This window comes from Dipteris shenzhenensis, chromosome 9, assembly GCF_047967505.1.
Source record: "Dipteris shenzhenensis isolate YYH24624 ecotype China chromosome 9, Dip_SZ_1.0, whole genome shotgun sequence".
Taxonomy (NCBI): Eukaryota; Viridiplantae; Streptophyta; class Polypodiopsida; order Gleicheniales; family Dipteridaceae; genus Dipteris; species Dipteris shenzhenensis.
Genome location: NC_141604.1, coordinates 58,232,653 through 58,254,330, shown reverse-complemented (window position 1 = coordinate 58,254,330; position 21,678 = coordinate 58,232,653). Strand labels below are relative to the sequence as shown.

The following is a 21,678-nucleotide window of genomic DNA, read 5'->3' as shown; positions in this document are numbered from 1 at the left end:
TACAGTTACCAAATCACCCTACACCTACATGCAGATCAATTACTCATACCTATCTTGGGGTACATTCATGTCTGTAAGACGTCGTGTATCATATTTGCATAAGCAACACCTTCAATACATTTTGTGGATGAACCTTGGTGTATGAGGCAAGACTTGGGAACCTGAGCATGGCCACTAAAATTAAATAAACTGAAAGTAGTATACCCTAGGGTTGGTTAAGCTTTATGCACTTCACTCTAGTCAAACCCTCGTGCGCTTTGTGGGACGCACATGCAAACTATGGTTACAATGTGAAAATTTCTGGCTTTGATTTTCAAGCCCTAGAAGCTTGGTCAACCCATTCAGTGACTTTTCCTTGGTATTGATTAAAGTGGTATTAGTTAAAGACTAGCTCAAACTTGAGCTTAATTTATTAACTAACCTGCTTTTTGTCATAAGTCTTAGGGTTATATTAGTCAGCAAATCTTAAACCCAAATCCTTAATTCCCTAACATTATAGATAGGTCAACAGGCTGCTGCTTTTATACAATTATTTGAGTATGTTCCAAGCTGCTCCTACAAGGCTGATTTGCCTTTTGGCCATATCTGTTCATCTGTTTGTTAGTTTTCATTTTTGTCCCATAAAGAAAAAAAGTCAGCGCCAGTGCATGTTCCTCTGCCAAACCTACACCTGCATATTGAAATCACTGCAAAAATCTACTTCTACGGTGAATTCACAGCAGAATATTGGTTCACCCTGTGCCAAAAGCCCGTCTAGAATTGCTGTATGTCTATATGGCTGCAGCAATTTGATTGTAGGTAGGTTGATTCATCTCTCCTGTGTTTTGTATGTGTTCTGTTATAGCACTAGATCCCACATGTATGCGATTTGCTTCTTAGATCATTCCTAGCCATGTTCTAACTCGTGTAGTTCCTGGCTTATGCAGATCTGTAACAGTTAGATTGCATTTGCTTAACTTTCTCTAGGTTATCTATCCACTTTTGAGCTTTGTTGGATCCAAGAGATTTCTTACAGGACTCTACTTTGGAATTTACCTTTGGGTTACAATCGGAGTTATTGTGACATGACCTCATTTGCAGAAGTCTACTGTCTGAGTCGCTGATCCATTATTCTATTTCATGGTTTTAGTTCAATTTATGCCTGGGGTGATCATATGCATTCACTTCTAAAGAACTTTTGTTATAGCTCCAAAGAGAACAATCATCATCATGAATCCTAGCACTTCCATGAAAAAGCAAATTAAAAGAAGTCCACTTTATAGCCAGGAACAGAGAAAACAGGCATCTTGGTAAAGCTTCTACATGTTTACAAAGGGACATGAAGACCAGTTTTCAAACATCAGAAATATACAGAGGTTTTATATTCAATTGTAAACAAGGTTTGAATTACAATATAATGTATTTACAGATAAAGTGGATACATTTGCATGTAGCATGTTGTATGGGAGGTAAACAAAGGCCAACCCTTGGATCATGCACAGAAGACAATATCTGATCACTGAAATGTAGATGAAGATGCACATAAGTGGCTTCATCTGTTACTGAGGATGGCCAGTGACTACAAAATTATTCTCGACTTGAAAATGAAGCCCTCCTTCTCGAAAATTGATTTTCCAGTTCTGCATAAGCAACTTTCAAATCATCCCTTTCTCTTTCCACCTGCTCACAATTCCCCCTTACCTGCTTCAACAGTCTTTGCAGTTCCATCTTTTCAGCTTCCAAACTTTTAAGCTGTTCTATTTGTCTTTGCAGAAGCCAATTCGACTGGTTTTGCGCATTGATTACAGCTTCAAGTTTACTCCTTTCAGCATCCAGCTTTTCTTCCTTTTGTTTCAAAAACTTTTGTAACCGCACTTCTGACTTAAGCACCTCTTCTTTTGCCACAGATAGCTCTAGCCCTAGTTTCTTCACTTGAGCACGAGCTTCTCCCTCTCTTTTTCTACTTTCCCCCAAGTTGGCCTGCAAGGACTCATGATTCGTAAGGAGAGCATTATATTTCATTTTCAGGTGCAAGAATTCCTCATCCTGCCTGCTAAGCCTCTTGGTCTGTAAATTCATCTCCTCTAGAGCTTGGGTGGTTTTCATCCTTTGAAGCATCAATGCCTCCTGTAGATTCACAATTGTCAAGCCCATTTCATTGACTTCAGCTTCACACAATAACAGTTGTTGCTTCACATTAAGTAGCTCAGTATCAAGATAGCTGGCATGGTTTGTTAGGTTTTTGTTGCTTTCTTTTTGAAGAAATAGTTCTTCGTTCAGAGAAGCCAGTAAATTGTCTTTCTCTAATATGTTTTGAGTCAATGCCTCAATGGTATCCTGCATTGTTTTACCTTCTCTGGTGGCTCTTGATAGCTTATGCGCACCTAAGCAAAGAGACTCCTCCAAATGCTCAGTTTTCTGTCTTTCTGACTCAAGATCACTCTGGATAGCAGAAAGCTGAGCAAGAGTCTTGTCTAGTGTACAATGCAGCTCTCTCTCTCTTTGCTCAGCTTCATTCCAAAGCTTCCTTTCTAAAAGTATGTCTGTATGCTCCAAGTGTGCGAGTTCTCCAACCTTCGTGGACCTATGCATATTGCTCTTTTCTTCCATCCGTTCTTGCATGGTGCCAGTTCTGGTAGACTTGTCCCATAAAGAAGAAATTGTCTTCTCTATTGAAGCTTGCTCTATCTCAGCCTGATTCAAATGCAAACTATGTTTGGCTGCTTCTAACTCAGCCTCCATGATACCCCGTTCCTCCTCATATTGTATTAGAACCTCAACATGTTGTTCATTTTCAACTTCAAGTTCATGTTCTGCTTCTTCCAATTTTGCCTGCAGCCAGACCACTTGTGACGCTAGCTCTGCCCGCTCAGCTTGTACTTGTGCTTCTATGGAATGATATTCATTCAAGTCCTGCTCTAAGCGTCTCAGCTTGGCTTCCACGACCGCATCTACCGAAATATTGCTTGCTTGCATCAACTCTTCCAACTCTTGGTCATTCTTTGCTACTCGTTCTAGCAACTCCTCCACCCTTTTCTCCAATTTGTCCACTTCTTTGCTTGCCGTTGTCCACTGTTTCTGTAACTTTTCACACTGCTCCCTTAGGGTTTCATCTAATTGTCTCTTTTCCGATGCCCATGTTGATTTTGACCTTTCTACCTCCAATTCAAGCTTCCGTAGTTGCCCACGTAGTGAACAGATGGTACCCTCTTGCTCTTTCATCCTGTTTTGAGTTCCAAGCAAATTCAGATGTGCTTGCTGTAGCTCTCCTTCTAGAGCATGCACAATATCTTTGTTTTGCCCCATTTCACATGTAAAATGAGACTCTGCCCTAACGCGTTCCTCTTTTGTGCATGCGAGTTCCTTGCTTAGAGTATTAAGCTCAACTCTAGATTTATCCTTGATCTCGACCTCAGCCTCAAGGTCCAACACCTTCTGTTGTAAGGCCTGTAGCTCTCTGCGTGCATGTCCCACAAGATCGACTACCAAATCTGCCCACTCTGGAAGGGCCCCATTTTCTACAACCTTGCTAGGGAGAATTTTTTGAGGAATGTTACTCCACAACTGTAAACGAGACTCCAAGGATGAAAGAAAATCTGGCTTTCTGGACAGTGGATGCTTCAGCAAGAGTCTTAACAACTTTGTTAGTTCCTCAGTAACAGATTCCACAATTTCAACTGCTGCTTGCACAGTCCATACTCGCTCTTGGTCCTTAACACACGTAGTTGAAAAGAAACCACTTGTGGTGAGAGAATCTGATAATGACTGCAGCTTCTCAAGAGCCATGTCACGCTCAACAACCACAGTACTGAGCTGTAACTGCAAATACTTATTTTCCTTCACTAGCTCTTCCACATCAACAATATTTACTTCTAAGCTGACCTCTGATGTTTCATTCGCTTCATAAAAGCTGGTATATGGCTCGGAGTTAAGATCTTCATTGAGCAAGCATTGAGGCACAATTTGCAGCTTAATATCATGAGAAGATAAACTGTCCTGGCAGGCAAGACCTTTACCATAAGCAGGTACCGATTGCTGCAAACATTTGTTTCGTATGCTTCTTAATAATGAAGGAACAAAATCTCAACAAGGTACAAGCAACTTGCATGCAAAAAAGCATAGCAGTACGCAGACTAGGCATAATCCATAACTAAAGAGCACAGCTCATCTAAGATAATACTATCAAGTGGGAAAATTTTTTAGTTTGTTGATAGACCCACAGCTTGACATTGCCAAGTGCCCTAGGAATGGCCTCATTGTCAACTAAACTAAATCAAAAGAGAAAAAAATTAAAAATCAAGTATTTTGTTGCCCTGGTTTGGGAGTCCTACTAAATGAATGTATAAGGCATTCTACCAATAAATGTGTAAGAATGTTTATATACAAGCATCCACTGATCTATTCTGTCAACAACTTCACATATAACAAAGTCAAAACTTTGACCAGGTTTGGGAGTCCTACTAAATGAATGTATTTTGTTGCCCTGGTTTGGGAGTCCTACTAAATGAATGTATAAGGCATTCTACCAATAAATGTGTAAGAATGTTTATATACAAGCATCCACTGATCTATTCTGTCAACAACTTCACATATAACAAAGTCAAAACTTTGACCAGGCAGCTAAGAAGTGAAATGTTGTAACGAAGCAATTCATGGCAAAACGTTTCAGCTACAATAGTGACCATCTGGTGCACTCATAACATTGACATACCCTCACATTACAACCGGCACACTGACAGCTCCATATCACACATCACAGATTCTATGATACCAAGAGAACCCTTTTGATAAATGCCAAACCAGATCACATTGCCCAGCTTCACAGAGACCCCGAGACACTGAACAACCTGTGAGAAGAATAATTTTGGTGGTCATGAACATACTTCTCAAGTAAAACCTTGTTTGCTGCTTCACTTCATCCATCTGCTTAGGATTATCGGTTAATGCAAATTCCAATTTAGTACCCTAGGTATCTCCTAGTATAGTCAAAAAGTAGCTGTTAAGTAATCCCACAGCGGCTCAGGCGGATAAGCTGAAACCTATCAACACACCGATTACTCAGTCACCTACAGAAAAGGTTGATGAAGAAGAGCAAGAATTGCCAGAGACACCCGAGAAGAGCAACAGCAACTCAAACGATCTACTAGGGAAAGCAAACCACCAAACAAATTGACATATGCTCAGAAAGGCAAAGCAATTCAGGTTGAAATCACCAACTATGCTCTTATGACTACCATCATGGTGGCTACAAAAGAGCCAGTGTACTTCAAAGATGCGGTTGACAAGCCAGAATGGCAATCTGCTATGAATGAAGAAATGAAAGCTTTGTACAAAAACAATACTTGGGAATTATGCGACCTTCACCTAGGAAAGAAGGCCATAGCAAATAAATGGGTTTACAAAGTAAAGTGGAAGCATTGAAAGATACAAAGCCAGACTAGTTATAGAAGGATTATGATGAGACTTATGCTCTAGTAGCAAAGATGGATTCCATACGGTTGTTGATATCACTCGCAACACTCAGCAGATGGAATGTGTACCAGCTTGATGTCAAGAATGCTTTTCTCAATGGTTACCTAGACGAGGAAGTCTACATGCAACAACTAGCAAGTTATGTTAAACAAGGGAAAGAGAATCAGGTTTGCCATCTCAAGAAAAGTCTCTACAGCTTAAAGCAAGCACCCAAAAGTTAGTATAGTAGAATCAACAAGTATTTTGCTAATCTGGGATACATGAAGTCAAATGCAGATCATACTCTCCACTACAAATTTTAAGGGGAAGACATTACTATTGCACTTTTGTATGTAGATGATCTGATTGTCACCGGAAGCAATGATAGCTTCATTAAGAAGTTGAAACAAGACCTATCTGCAAAGTTCGACATGAAAGATCTTGGACTTATGCACTATTGTCTTGGTATTGAGTTCTGGAGAGATTCAAACAGCACCTTGATGAGTCAGCTAAAATATGTTGACACTCTCCTAAAGAAGTTCCATATGGCAAATTGCAACATTGCAACAACTCCTATGGAACAGAGTTTGAAACTTACAAACAATTCAAAAAAACCTACCATCAATGGCAGGTACTATCGACAGCTCATCGGATCTCTTATATATCTGACTATCACACGGCCATATATTTGTTATGCAGTAAGTTCACTAGCACAGTTTATGCAAATCCAAAACAATCTCACTGAAATGCAGCCAAAAGAGTCTTGAGATACATCAGAGGTACAAGACAGTTTGGAATAGAATACAGAGGAAGTCATCCAAGGTTGCATGGGTACTGTGACAACAGTGACTATGCCGGAGATCATAAGACCAGAGATCCACACAGGGATATGCATTTTTCCTTGGTCAAGATGCTATATCATGCTTGTCAAACAAACAGCCACCTGTTTCATTGTCTTCAATTGAAGCAAAATATAGGACAATCACAATAGGTGCATGTGAGGCTATATGGCTCAGAAACATATTACTTTGATGAATCAAAGCCAACAACAATATACTGTGATAATCAATCGGCTCAAGCATTGGCCAAGAATCCAATATATCACTCCGAGACCAAGCACATTGATGTCAGAGAGCACTTCATCAGAGAAGAGTGTTCCTTGGTGACATCACACTGCAGCATTGTGATAGCAAAGAAAATGTTATAGACATCTTTACCAAACCACTTGGCAAAGAGCTTTTCGAGACTAGATGTATCCTTGACATTGCAAGAGGCAACCCCTTGAGGGGGGGTATGTTGGGATAAGTGTGATCAAGGGCTTGCTCTATGGTGCATGTGTGTATCTAGGGGAGTCACATGTGTGTTTGTGTGTGTGTTGTAGAGGTACATCAAGTGCTATGATATGTCTAGTGTGTGACCTAAGTGATGATGTAAGCCAAAGGCCCCCACATGGGAGGTTCCTTTGATTTAGGCCAGTCCCACTGATGTAGGGGCTGATTGCCACTGATGTAGGGAAGGTGCCACCTTCTCCCCATTTCTATAAGAGAGATTCACCTCTCTCACAATCTATAGTGAACAACATTTTGGTTACATCTTGTGCTCTCACTCCTCTTCCAAGATGCATCTATTCTATCCCACGTGATTCTACATAATCCAGGTTCTGCTCTGATACCAACTCAAATGAGCACACAAGGCAAGGTTAGCTAAGACAAAAGACTAAGTGTAATCCAGGTTCTACTCTGACACCAAGACCTACAAAACAACCATAGATTAGGAAGACCATTAAAGGGGAAGCTGGTGGGCTCACCTCCCAGCCATGGATCTAGTGTAACGGATCATCCTCCGAGCCTAAGATTAGCTAAACATTGCGCCACCTCCATGACCACAACCCTTGCATCCCTAGGTGTTTGATCAAACTAGGGCACTGGGATAGTGGTCTGGCCAATTCTTTGGAGGCTTGGAGTCATCTTCCCCCTGAGACAAAGGTACGAGCGAGAGCCCTCTCACACATGAGGGGGGTAGCACAAGGATGATAGAAATAGACTCCGAAGGGATGTACTCTATAAAGCCTCAGCTCCCCCGCATTGGTATGGCCAGTTCTCCAAGCAGGGTTGCCCCTGAGGATCCAGTATCTGCACCACGCCCTAGGATCCTTCCGTTCTAGGCACTATAGAGAGGGCCGTGTGAGTCCTCTAGACAGAGTCTCATGGAGGCCCATTTGGACCATCAACCCAGCACCAGTCACTTCGAGGTAGGGTGGGTCATGGTCGCATCTCTCGTTGTAGGGAGCCAGCCCCTTCATGAGGTATGGTGGGATCTCGACAAGTGGTTTTGGCTATCCAACTAGCGCACTCCAAGAGATGTGTGGAGGTGCCCTTCTTCTCGTACACGACACACATTGGTTGTCGAGGCTTCAATTGGAGGCAGCCACTTAGACTCCTTCGAGAGAGCGACATTGGATTGAGCAGCTGTCATGGGCATCCACAACCTGTGGAATGCTTGGCTACCATGTCAGCAACTGCGTCAGCAACCACGTAAGTGCAGCCAGTCAACATCAGCACAGCCAATCAGCGCTATAGACAATGCACCACGTCAGCAACCACGTGGGAGACCGCCAAATGGCAGTCAATGATTGCAACAAATCCGACTAGTCTGGTCCGGTCAGATCCGGCCACATAGGCAGGCCTAGTCGGTCAATTTCAGGCCCAAGGGGGCCTATAGAAGGCAGCCTCCTTGGCCATTCATTTATCCACTTCCAAGCCCAGTCCAGGGCAGTAGGCGTCAGCCAACAGCAAGGTTCCAGTGGATGAGGTCAAGGTAGGGTGACAGCACACCAACTCCCCTGCCACGCCTTCTACAGGGTTACCTATAGGCTCGGTTCAGTCCGGACACAGCAACAGTGTAAGAAAGGGGGGGAAGGGGCAGATTAGAGAAAGGGGGTAGAATTGGTAGGAGGGAGAGAGAGAAAGGGGAAGAAGGTGAGGGAAGGGTAGAGGAAGGGGAAGAGAGAGAGGAAGAGAGAGACAAAGAGAGATTGGGAGAGGGAGTAGGCAGCACGTAGGAAGAAGGAAGGGGAGGAGTAGATAGGATTAGATGTCACATCAAATGGTACCATACAAATCATTAGGGGCTGACTTATATAGTTGCCCCTTCTTTCTCCTATCTTACCACCAATTTCCCTTCTTTTTTCCCACCTAATTCCCTGCTATTTCCCACCTTCATTACAGCCATCCCTTCCCAAGGAATTTTGCCCTCAAAATTTTATATGTGGGCTGTTAAATAGGTGCAGCAAACAGCAAATAATAATCAGCCCGATAGGAGATAGGGGTTGTCCGGGACAATGCTCTCTAGCTGCCATGAGTTCTCATCCTCAGGAACTCCCTACCACTTGATAAGATACTCGGTGTAGACTTTGTTTCGGAGTACGTGATCCCTGAAACCCATGAAGCGCTCCGGAACATAGAGCATATACCTAGATGAATCCAGGAACATTCCCAAACTCATCCTCTAAAAACACAAAATAGCGCAGTTTCAATCTCACAATAGTCACTCATAAGATTGAAAACCATAAACTCCATCACGCATAGCAGGGACTAGCTACTATGACATACCCACTGACGTCATCAGCGCCCAACAGTGGGTGTAGACCATAGTATAAAAATATGCTCTCACACATACAAATCCACACACCCACACATACTTGAGCATCCTTCTATACAAAGTCTTCGTACTGAGTTTCTGTCCGCGCTCCGAAACATAGAGTATGTGGCCCTCTTCATCCATAGGTGGTAGCTCAAGGACTTGGACATGTTGTCCGACATGTGGCTTCAGCAAGGACACATGGAAAACATTATGAATCCTGGAGGTCCTGGGTAGCTCCAACTGATACGCCTACATAATTCTTGTGTGTGTAACCTCCATAATGCGGGCATCATCACGCTTGAGGTTCACATAATCGGAGAAGGGCATCTCAAGTTTGTTAGCCTCACGTAGGGCCTTATATGAACACAAAGAATCTCCCAACATGTCGTCAAAAGTAGCTTGTTGCCCACCACCAACCCCCTCAGTTGTTGCCATCTGATGCACTGGCTGTGTCTGGCTATATGTGCTAGCTGGCGAAGCGATAGGTGCATGAACTCCGGGCTGGGTCTCTCTGCCAAATGTATCTCTCCGAAATGATGGCATACCAAAGGACTGAGAAGAGGACTGACCTCTCTCCCAGGGGTGTGGGCTGCCATATAAACCCAAGCTAGCTCCAGGCATACTCGCTGGTGTGGTGAAAGGAGCACTAGCTGGATGCACACCAACGGGTCGGCCCAAAAGAGACGGCTCAACGTGCATAGATGCAGAAAGCTGTGAGCCAAAAGATGGCCTGACATCCTGCAAGAAGGTGCTCTGTGGCAAAGAAAATGCATCATCTAAGTCCACATAATCCCCATTATGGGGTACATGCAACGGTCCAAAAGACTGATGCTCATAGGCACGGTGGGCATCTGCCATAAAACCCTTGGAGCAGACAAAACATCCTGACTATCTAAATGGTCCCCTTGCTGGGGTGTGGACTGCTTACCCTTATCCTGCATAGCAATGGCAGATGTGATCTGCTGTCCCATCTAGACAAGAGCGGTATCCTGCATAGCCATGGCAGTGGTAAGCTGCTGGCTGAACTCGTCCTATCTAGCGGAAAGCACCCTGGAGCATAGAGGAAAGGGCATCTAGAAACTGCGTCTACACTGCCTGCACTTCCCGCGATGCAAGAGCGAGGCTGAGTGAAAGGAACCTCTGTACCACCAGTGGATTAGTAAGGGTTTAGCCCCTTCATATTATACTTATTCTTTTAGGTATTTACAATTGTATTGAAACCAGCCTTCGGGAACACCAAAGGGTGGTGAAGAATTAATATAACCAACAAATACCATAATCTCATCCATAAAGAAAAATATCCACAACAACCAAATAATTCCACACTCAATTTAGGAGCTAGATTGCCCCTGTCGACACCCCAAACACCAGATTGGCCCTAAACTTAGCGCGGCTTTTGATATTTCTTCATCTTTTATTCAAAAGGCATCAAAAATACAATAACAGCACTCTCGTGCATCCGACCAAAAGTAGCCAACTGAATAATCCGGTCACAAGTACTTCCGTCCAGCTATGCAAATAGTTCCAGTTTCAGAAAGGCATCCCAAACCAGTGCAACATTCCATGGCAGCCTTTCTTTCGATTCTGGCTGATAGTTCTAACCTAGCGCTCTGATAGCCTTCAAGGGAATCCTGGCAGGAGAGAAATCAGCCAAGTGTGTCTTGGCAGCTCTGATGCCCTTCAAGGGAGTCCTAGCAAGACAGAGACCGGCAAAACAGCCAACCCTGGCTGTTCCTGGCACACAGAAAGGCTAGATGCAACAAGGCAATAGGATCTGAAGATTTTGAGGCAATAGGAGAGCTTTTGGGAAGCAATCGACTGATCTGAAAGCTTTGGGAACCCTAAAATGTTACGCTCAAGTTAAGGCAACATGACCTCGTAAGGGTCAATCGACGTTTTCCTTTAAAGGATCAATGTTTGTATTATATTTGTTTGGGCTTCACATAAATGATCAAAAAGGAATTAAGGTCAAGGTCCTTGGTGAGGGTGACATGGCACAAGACTAGGTGGATCTAAGGCCAAGGGGTCTAAATGCATTAAATGTGCCAAGGGGCAAATTATTTCAATGATATCCCAAGAGAGGGGTAAATGATGCATTTAGGAGATGCCCTCAAATGTAGACATGTGGCATACTAGATCCATCTAGGGAATTGTGGGCTTTGGTATTCAGCATGCAGGTACTTCTCACGTGTAGATCTGTGACGAGCAGGCTGAACCAGAGAATGGCTGGGTGGAAATTCAGTGTGCCATCACCTGTCAATTTGTATTCGTCTCAAGAGAGAGGTCTTGGTGGAGCTTGTAGCGTTTGGTCATGATATTTTGGTATCAGAGCAGTCAGGCTAGATCGTGGGTTCATCTCAAAACTCCGCGTTGGCTTTTGTACCCAATCAATATTCCAAATCGACGTCAAAACGAATGATGATTGCGTGACCTGAGTGTCATTCGACATTTTAATTATAAAGGGATTCAAAAATTTGGCATACGAGCTATGTGTGTAAGGGAATTGCCAAGAGTCTGTAATTCAAGGAAACGATACGTGTGTGGGCTCGGCTTTGCTAGCAAAGTCATGGAAATGAAGAAATCATCCAATGGAAGTTTTTGGCAAGAAGCGAGCTCATGGCTTTTTGACTAATTACAAACGATCTCGTTCTTCTTTGTTCGTCAAGAGATACTTGGTCCAACACAACATATGTAGGACGAGTGAAACTAAGCGGAAAATGAAAAGACAAACGGAGTTGCCCCCAAACTGATTGCGACGTTGAAACATGCGCCCTCGAAGATAATGACATGGTCTCGTATAGGAAAGTCCGTTCAGGCCTAGGAGCCCATTGTGCTTTTCTTTGTTTCGCAATTCTGCTGGTTTCAAAGATCGGCTCTCAGATTCGCCTTTCATAGTGGAATTGGGTGAAGGAGATCCCGGGAGTGAGGCAACCGTCTGAACGTTTGCATTGTAGAGGCCACGTCATCTAAGGTCTTTGGACCTTGAGGGAAAAAAAAAAGCCACATCATCCATTCCTATTTCACCCCTCTCTTGATCGAATTGCTTTGCTTTGTTGGTGCGTGAGCTCGAGGAAAGAGACAAATTGATCTATCCATGCAGCATGAATGACCAAGGAGCTTTCTATGCCTTTTAAGTTTTATTGTGGTATATGCTAGTTTATTTGCCTCGGTATTTGAGGGTTTGGAGATTGCAGGAGTTTCCCTAGCATAGGGAAAAGTAGTTTGGGTTGCAATTTAATATATGCCTCGTTAGCTGTAAATTTGGGAGTTGGGCTTTCGATTGTGAATACAATTTAGGTGTGTTTAAAATATAAAAAAAACAACACACCCCCCCATCAACCTAAATGGAAGTAGAAGAAGAAGCTTCTAGGGTGGATCCCATAGAGTCGAGAGTCCGGCCAACCCCGCAGGTGTCGCGCCCAGAAAGCCATACACTGTCTAGTAGAATTGCATTATTGGAGAATGCCTTGCAACAGATTTTAGCGCAACAGTTACAAGCAAATGTAGGGCAATCCGAGCTCAGGAAAATGGTTCATAGTATGTCTGCTAGACCATCTCGAGAAGAGAAATATACATCTCCAATGGAGCTTGAAAACAGTGTCCATACGGTCGAGCCTAGGAGGGCTAAGGTGCCTAATATTGCCAATTATAGGCCAGAAAAGTATTCTGGTCGGATGTCTGACCATAGTTCCGATATCATAGAGACCTGGTTACACAAATGGGACGAGGCCTTCGCCATTTGTGAAATCATGAATGATATGAAGAAAATCCGCAAGGCCACCCATATGTTTAATGAGGCAGCGGATCGGTGGTGGATAAAACAGCAGAAAGATGAAGTGGCATCCACTACTTGGGAGGGGTTTAAAAAAGAATTTAGAAAACACTTCTTACCTCCTGACGAAGCATCCCGAGCTTGGGATCAGTATCGAAACCTTCGTCAGAGAAATTTATCAGTGGCGGAATACACTGATAAGTTCAAAGAAAGTGTAATGAAAGTTTATGAACCTCTACCTCAGTCAATCCAGGTAAAATATTTTATCTTTGGACTGAATGATCGGATCAAGATGGAAGTTCGGGCTAAGTATGCGAACATGCTAGATCAAGCAATTGCCATAGCCCTGAACTATGAGAATGCCAAAGGGAACAGAGCAAGTGGATTTGTGCAGGTTGGGACTCGGTATGAGTACCCGAAGAAAACTGGGTTTAAGAAGAAGTGGATTAGCAAAGGGAGTGTCTCACAGCCTAGTGGTCAAGCCAAGTAGGCGAAGCCAGTTGAGACTCCTAAACCAAGTATCACCATTGGAATGAAAAGAAAAGTAACACCAATGGCAGCCCGGGCTTGGTCGAAGTCTTCTTTGAACCCAAAGCAAAGAGAAAAAGCGAGGAGAGAAGGCTTGTGTTTTGGATGCCTTCAGCCTCATCAGTGGAAAGATTGTCCCACGAAACAAGGATCATCGGATGGCTGAGATGGTGATCTCAGAATGCAACGTGGAAATGGAGAAAAGTCCCAAAGCAGAACAGATGCAGATTCAGCTAGAGGGATCTTCTCAAAGGTCAGTACATGTTTTGTTATGTGTCTGTTGCTAAGCTAGTAACCAGTGCACTTGATAATGTCCTATCAAAGCCCACAACAACAGGATATACAGCCTTTAATGATACGGAGTTAATTAAGATGAAGGGACAAGTAGCTAATCATGACGTAATTGTGTTGTTTGACGCTGCGTCAACTCACAATGTAATTAACTCCAAGCTTGTAAAGAGGCTGAAATTAAAGACTAGCCCATCTGACTATGCATATACAGTCAGAATGGCGGACGGAAGTTCAACTGAAGTATGGAATCAAAGGGTTACCCAGTTGGAACCTCGAATTCAGGACTATGCTGAGAAGCTTGATTTTGAAATAACAAAGCTTGCGCACGCAGACATAGCCCTGGGTAAGGCTTGGTATTCTAGGACGAATCCAGCCATAGATTGGAAAAAGCACATTTATCAATTCAAGATGAATGATGTGCTGTATGTCTTACGAGATGAAAAAGATATACCTCAAGGACCGTTGGTTTCTGTAATGGAAGTTCAAAAAGCTCAAGAAGAGTTTTTGTTTCTTTGTACAGCATCGGTAGAGCCGATTGATGGTTCTTCAGCTAGCACTGATGTTACCCAAAATGGAGAGATGGCCAAGCTGGCTAATCAAATAGTAGAGGAGTTCTCTAATTGTTTTAGGGATGAGTTACCTTATGGGTTACCTCCAGAGCGGAATGTTCAGCATAAGATTGAACTAATCCCGAGGGCAGAACCTATAAATAGACCTCCCTATAGGTTAAGTTTTACTGAAGAAGCAGAGGTACGAAGACAATTGGAAGAATACCTCAAGCTAGGACAGAGTCAACCCAGTTTCTCACCTTTTGCTTTGCCAGTGATATTAAAAAAAAGAAAGGATGATACTTTTCGTCTCTGTATAGATTACAAAGCATTGAATAATATCACTATTAAGCACAGGTATCCAATGGCTCGGATCGATGATTTGCTAGATGCATTACATGGGGCCGTAATTTTCACTAAGATAGATCTTAAATGTGGCTACCATCAGATCCATATTAGAGCCAAGGATGTGCATAAAACCGCTTTTAGAAGCAAGTTTGGACATTTGAGTTTTTAGTAATGCCGTTTGGACTTACCAATGCTCCAGCTACATTCGTCATGCTTATGAACGATTTACTACGTCCATATATCGAGAAGTTTATAGTACATTTTATTGACAATATTCTCGTGTTCAGCAAAAGTATTGCAGAGCATCACGAACACTTAAGAATAGTGTTCAATACTTTGAGAAAAGCCAGTCTTTATGTAAATAAAAAGAAAACTGTACTGTGTATGGTAAGACTTGAATATTTAGGATTCATTATTACTCCTAAGGGGGTAGAAATGGATCCAAAGAAAGTGGTTGCAATACTGACTTGGGCAATCCCTCAGAGTTTGACTGCTTTGCGATCATTCTTGGGATTTGTCCAATTTTATCGAAAGCATATCAAAGAATATTCCGAAATAGTATCGCAATTGACTGATCTGACCTCATATAAAGTATCTTTTATATGGGGACAGAATCAACAGGAGAGTTTTAACACCATAAAACAAGCTGTGGTCTCAGGACCGGTGTTAAAAATAGTTGATCCCCAGAAACCGTTTTTTCTTGAAACCAATGCAAGTGACATTGCGGTAGGAGCAGTTCTCCTCCAAGAGGGAAGGCCAGTAGCCTTTGAAAGCAAGAAGCTTTCTTCCTCTCAACGAAATTGGCCAACTCATGAATTGGAGTTGTATGTTGTTGTCCATGCTTTGAAAACATGGAGATATTATTTATATGGATCAAAGTTTTATGTTGATGGATCATGATACTCTGAAACATTTTTGTAAACAACCAGACTTGAGAGGCCGCCAAGCTAGGTGGGCAGAACTCATGCAGGAGTTTAACTTGACAATTCGGTACCGAAGAGGTAAGGATAATAAAGTTGCTGATGCATTGTCACACATTATGCATAATATGAGTTTCATGATATTAGAAAGTACTCTAATGACCGAGATTAGAGAAACTCAAAAACTGGACGAGTTCGTCCAAAGCCTTTGGCCTAAGGCTCATGTATTCAAACCTAGGGAAAAGGGTGACCTGGCATCCAGAAAAGGCCAAACCTATGCAAGATATACCATAAGAGATGGTATGCTGAAAAGAAATGGCAAGGTAGTAGTACCTAATAAGAATGATCTCAGGCAGAGAGTCATTCAACAATGCCATGATAGCCCATGTGCAGGACATCCAGGAGTCGAGAAAACGTATGATCTCGTGAAGCAAGATTTCTTTTGGCCGAAAATGAAGAAACATATTCATGAATATGTGACACGTTGTTTTTCGTATTAGGTAAGTAAGGCAGAGCGGGTGAAGCCACCCGGACTTTTACAACCTTTGGAAATACCACTAGGTAGGTAGGAGAGCTTTTCCATGGATTTTATTGTAGGTCTGCCTACGACACAAGGTGGATATGATTCTATCCTTGTGGTAGTTGATCGTCTTACCAAGATGGCTCACTTCATTCCAACTAGAGAGTCTATTAGTGCCCTGCAAGTGGCGGATTTGATTATTAAACATATATTTCGTTTGCATGGATTATCCAAATCCATAGTGTCAGACAGGGATGTCAAATTTACCAGTCATTTTTGGACTGCAATATTTGAGACACTAAGGACTGAGTTGGAAATGAGTAGTGGGGATCATTCAAAAACGGATGGTCAGACAGAAAGAATCAACCAAATTTTAGAGGATATGCTTAGAGCATATGTTTCATTGAGGCAACATACGTGGGATAAATGGTTGCCATTCTTAGAATTTGCCTACAATGATAGAAAACATTCCTCTACAGGGTTCAGTCCGTTTGAGCCGAACTATGGTTATAGACCAGCAAATCCAACTACAGTTGGAGTACCTCAGAAAGTGCCTAGTGCCGCGAACTTTGTGGTTCAGATTGTGGTTCAGATGCAGGCACCTACGAGAGCTAACATCTGCCAAGCTATGGATAGAACTAAGGCGTATGCAAATGAAAATAGATCCGTTAGAGAATTTAAGGAAGAAGAAAAAGTTTTTCTCTGAGTTCCTTCGCACTCTAAGTCTTTGACTGCAGGAGAGTGTGCTAAGTTATCACCCCGATATTGTGGGCTATGGTTGATTCTAAAAAGAATAGGCAAGGTGGCCTATAAATTAGAATTACCACAGGGTTGTAAGGTGCACCCAGTGTTTCATGTTTCTCGTTTAACGAAATTTTTGCATACACCTGACTCACTAATCGAGGGTGTTGTTTTGTTTCAGGAGATAGACGATAATGCAGGACGCAAACCAACAAGAATCCTGGACCGAGGAACAATGCAAGTACGCAATCGGAAGATATCCACGGTGTTGGTTGCATGGCATGGTGTCACGGGGGCGTGAAATTCTAAGTACTTTAATGTACTACAAGACCATGACAACTTTGGTTTTAAAAGTCCAAGCATGGGCTTAATAATGTGTAATTAAACGCGGCATGGTGCCTAGCACATAAGCGTAATTAATCCCTAGGCCCAAAGGCATTCCAAGGAATTAAAAGAGTGGTTGTTGGGAAATGATGTGGCATTTTTAATGGGCCCCCCTAGAGGGCCATGTACCTTCAGTGGCCCCCCTAGAGTTCCAGGTGACTCTAGTGCCTTCTACATGCTCCTTTGCCATTCCTGGACCTTCCTGGGCCTTCTAAACTTCACATGTGTAGTTTTCTCTCTGATCTTCTCCCTTTGTTGAGATTTTGGACTGGTTTTTCAGCCTCCTGCAGCTGAATTCCGTTTTTCTTCATAACTCCTCACCCATTTGGATTCCTCGACTTCTGTTTGGCCCAATCGCTTCCCCTCTGCCTCCCTTTGTAGTGATATGCTTTTCCCTCCATGCGTTTGGTAGAACAGGCAGAGCTGAGCACTTCTTTTGCTGGTCGAATTTGCAAAAGTGGCTTTTTCTGGACCTTTTTGCTTCTACCGCCTCCTGGGCCTCTCCCCTTGCAAAGCTACAGCTTTCTGTTCAATTTCGAGTGGTCCCGTGCGTTGGTTGACTGGTTTTTCTCAGTTTTGGAGGACTTTCCGGCGATGAAACTTCTCCAAAACCTTCTCAATGCATTCCTCTCTAAAGCACGCTTCTTTTGAGCCCAAGAACTCCCATTTCTTCGCGACAGAAGTGCTTCTTTTCGCATTTTTCAGTGGAATTCTTGCTGGTCGGCTCTTGTAAATGCTCTTTCTTCATGCCTTTGCACTCCTCTTTGGCTGAGAATGCAATTGGGCATTGGCTACTATGTCCTCTTGGCGATTGAGGACTTGGTTCGAGTTTTCAGGGCTTGGTGAGTTGTGATTTTGCTGCTGCAATTTCTTTTTGCCATAAGCTATTGGTTGGCCTCGTGTGCCACCTATTTCTTGGCTCACAGGTGCCCAGGCAGTGCTACATGAGTCATTCTTTGGTTGGGTACTTTGCTGATTTTATTTTGGAGCTTTGAAAAGCTTTGTGAATGCCATCTGGAAACCACTCAAAGAGAGTGCAGCTGGGGTGCAGTGTGATTGCATCTGGACAGCCAATGGAATTGCACTCGGAAAAGAGAATGCCTTTGGATTGAGCCTATGGGTTAAGTGCACTTATGTGATGGTGTTCTATGCTTGAAAGCCTTGCGAAGGCTTAGTGGGGCTGCGTGCTCAGTTGCAGGGAAGGTCTCCCAGATGCAACTTGTAATCATTTCACTGTGAAATATAAAGAAATACCGAAAGGGGCGCCACGGTGTTTGGGGCCAATCGGGTGCACTTGTCTATGTTTGTTGAGCAAGGGCATTCTAGCCTCCATCCCTTTTTCAGTGGTTTTGTTTGTGAACAAATGGGTAAATCCCAAATGGTGATCATGCAATGGTTAATGGTTGTGATATATGCTTTGTGAGCTGTAAATAAGTGCTGAAGTGATTAAAGGTTTAGTTCCACTGCCCTCTGAGTGATTAGAGGCCGGTTTCATTGCCGGGATACCACACTCTTTCTCAAGAGGTGGGCCTCGGTAGTTTGGTGGAAGGATATCTTTGCTACACTTTTTGACAACTGAATATTACAACCATAAACATGGTGCGTACCCATGAGCAAGAGAGCTCCACAACTCCTCAAAGAAGAAGGCAGGAAAGCCTTAATGATCCAGCTAGTGTACAGCTGCAGGGAGCACAACAAATGCCTTTTGAGCAGGCCACACATTAAGCTACAACTGAGCTCAACGGTGATACTAGTTCTAGCAGTGAGTCAGATGATGCTACTATGTTGAATGCACAGCTTGCAAGTGCAGTGACTGCTTTGACTCAGTTGGCTCAAAATTTGGCTCAGATTGTGCAAACAAATGCCAAGAAGAAGAAGAAATCAAGAAAGCACAAGTACGGAAAGAGTGAGTACACACATGCATCAGCTTCTCATGGCAGACCGCACACTCATGCATCACTTTCCCATGAGGGACAGCCATCAAAAATGACTCAAAAAGTGACTTCCAAGAGAGAGGAATCACCCAAAAGAGCACTTGAGAAAGAGGTACAAAAAGTACAGCCAGTGCAACAGTATGAGCAGCCAGCACAAGGCCTTGGTTTGGGTACTTCTACTCCTCAAAATAATAATGTGCAGTCCATAAATGTGGCTCAACCACCTCAGCCATATTTGAGGCAACAACCTGAATATTTTGGTACAGATTCTATCTTTGATGCTATGTTGGTTTCACCGCCAATTGGGCATAGAAAGCAAGCCATGTATGACAATGTGGGAATGCAACCAGGCATGCAAGCCACAACATATGCTCCCATGCCTAATGTTCAGCCAAGTGAAGGGAATGCTGCAAATATACAGCCATCTTTGGGACAGCCAATATCAAATGTATATAAAGAATTTAAGGATGGTGGTTCTCATGTCAAGTTTGATACATATAATGGAGTACAGGACAGGTACAAAGCCCTCACATTCCTTAATGTCACAAGTGAAGGAACTCTTGGAAAAGGAATTAATACACCCAAGTAATTCTCCTTATTGTTGCCCTGTGTTGCTTGTGCAAAAGAAGGATGGCAGTTGGAGAATGTGTATTGATTATAGGGCTTTGAATAAAGTCACAATTGAGAACCGTTTTCCAATTCCATGCATTGATTATATATTGGATCAGTTGGAAGGTTCCTCAATGTTCAGTCGTATTGACCTTAAAAGTGGATACCATCAGATAAGGATACGGCCTGAAGATGTCTACAAGACTGCCTTCCGCACTTCATTTGGCTTATATGAGTTCCTTGTGATGCCTTTTGGTTTGACTAATGCACCTGCCACTTTCAATAGAATGATGGATAGAATTTTTAGAGCACACAGAAAGTTTGTGGGCACTTTCTTCAATGACATCATTGTGTTCTCTAGAAATGTGCAGGAGCACAAGAAACACCTCACTATTGTGTTTCAAGAGTTGAAAAGACACAAGCTATTAATAAACACCAAGAAAAGTGAGTTCTTTATGCATGAGATTCATTTTCTCGGTCATATAGTGTCAAAGGATGGAGTCAAGATGGATCCTGCAAAAGTTGAGGCCATAAGGAGTTAGCCAATTTTGAAAAATCTGCATGAAGTCAGAAGCTTTCTTGGGTTGTGTCCATACTATCGGAGGTTTATAAAGTACTTTGCAGAAATTGCTTCTCCCTTGCATGCTTTACAAAAGAAAGCTGCACCATTTCGGTGGGGACTAAAGGAAAATGCAGCTTTTGAAGAGCTAAAGCAAAAGTTGTGTTCTGAACCCGTTATTATCTTGCCAGATCTTGCAAAACCCTTTGCTGTAACTTGTGATGCATGTGGGAATAGCATAGGAGGCACTTTGATGCAGGATGGCAGAGTGGTTGCATATGAGAGTAGAGTTCTCAAAAATGCTGAATTGTACTTGCAAACATACGAGAAGGAAATGTAAGCAGTGATACATGCTTTGACCACATGGAAACATTACCTTCTTGGAGCTGATTTTTATGTGCAGACAGATCATCAGTCACTTAGATATTTTCTCACGCAGAGAAAATTATCTGAAAAGCACATGAGATGGGCTAACCTCTTCTCAATGTTTCATTTTCAAATTGTACATGTGCCGGGTAACAAAAATGTCGTGGCTGATGCACTTTCCAGGAAACCACAGCCTGAAGCAGTCTCCAAGAAACCCAGTGTTTCAGCAGTGAGCATTGCTTACAACAATGTGTTAGATGTGATGAAAGATCAATATGTTAATGATGCTGATTTTTCAACCATTTATGATCAGCTTTTTGATGGTTAAAGGTATGGTCACTATATGTTGAAAGAGGGTTTCATTTTGATGCATGGACGACTCTGTGTCACTGATCAGATGCGACAGAAAGTCATAATGGAAAGTCATGCTCCTCCATATGCAGAACATAGGGGAATTACAGCAACAATTACAGCAGTGGAGCAATACTTTTATTGGCCATCTTTGAGGAAAGATGTGGAAGAATATGTGAGAACATGCATGGTTTGTCAGAAAGTAAAGTTTGACAGGCAGAAGGCACCTGGGTTGTTACACCCTTTGCCAATTCCCGATAGACCATGGCAAAGCATAGCTATGGATTTTGTGTTTGATCTTCCACATACTCCTACTGGACATGATGGATTGTGGACAATAATTTGCAGGTTTAGCAAACAAGCCCAATTTGTGCCAGTAAGAAAGAAAATTACAGCAAATCAAATGGCCAAATTGTTTCTGCAGCATGTCTTCAAGTATCATGGGATGCCTGAATCCATAATCAGTGATAGAGATCCGAGGATGACCAGCCTCTTTTGGAGAGGGCTGTTTGAAAATATGGGCACTACGCTGAATTTTTCGTCATCTTTTCACTCTCAGTCTGATGGACAATCGGAGCAAGAAAACTCTACCATCTTGGATATGTTTAAATGCTATGTCCCAGACCACAAAAGCAAATGGGAGCATTATTTGCCTTTACTGGAATATGCTTACAATAATACGGTGCACACATCCACAGGTAAAGCACCTTTTGAAATAGTGGAAGGTGCCAGGAA

The 21,678-nt window shown here is 42.8% G+C and overlaps 1 protein-coding gene across 3 annotated transcripts in view; it reads right to left on the bottom strand.

The window, feature by feature from the left end:
- Nucleotides 1-1,362: 1,362 nt before the first annotated feature.
- Nucleotides 1,363-21,678, bottom strand: part of LOC147898893 (uncharacterized) — a 38,275-nt gene continuing 17,959 nt past the window's right edge. For all 3 annotated transcript variants that reach the window (XM_087379309.1, XM_087379311.1, XM_087379310.1), the window contains exon 7: nucleotides 1,363-4,014. In XM_087379309.1, the coding sequence (XP_087235435.1) occupies nucleotides 1,567-4,014 (2,448 nt within the window). In that variant the 3' untranslated portion in view covers nucleotides 1,363-1,566. The remainder of the gene's footprint in view (nucleotides 4,015-21,678) is intronic.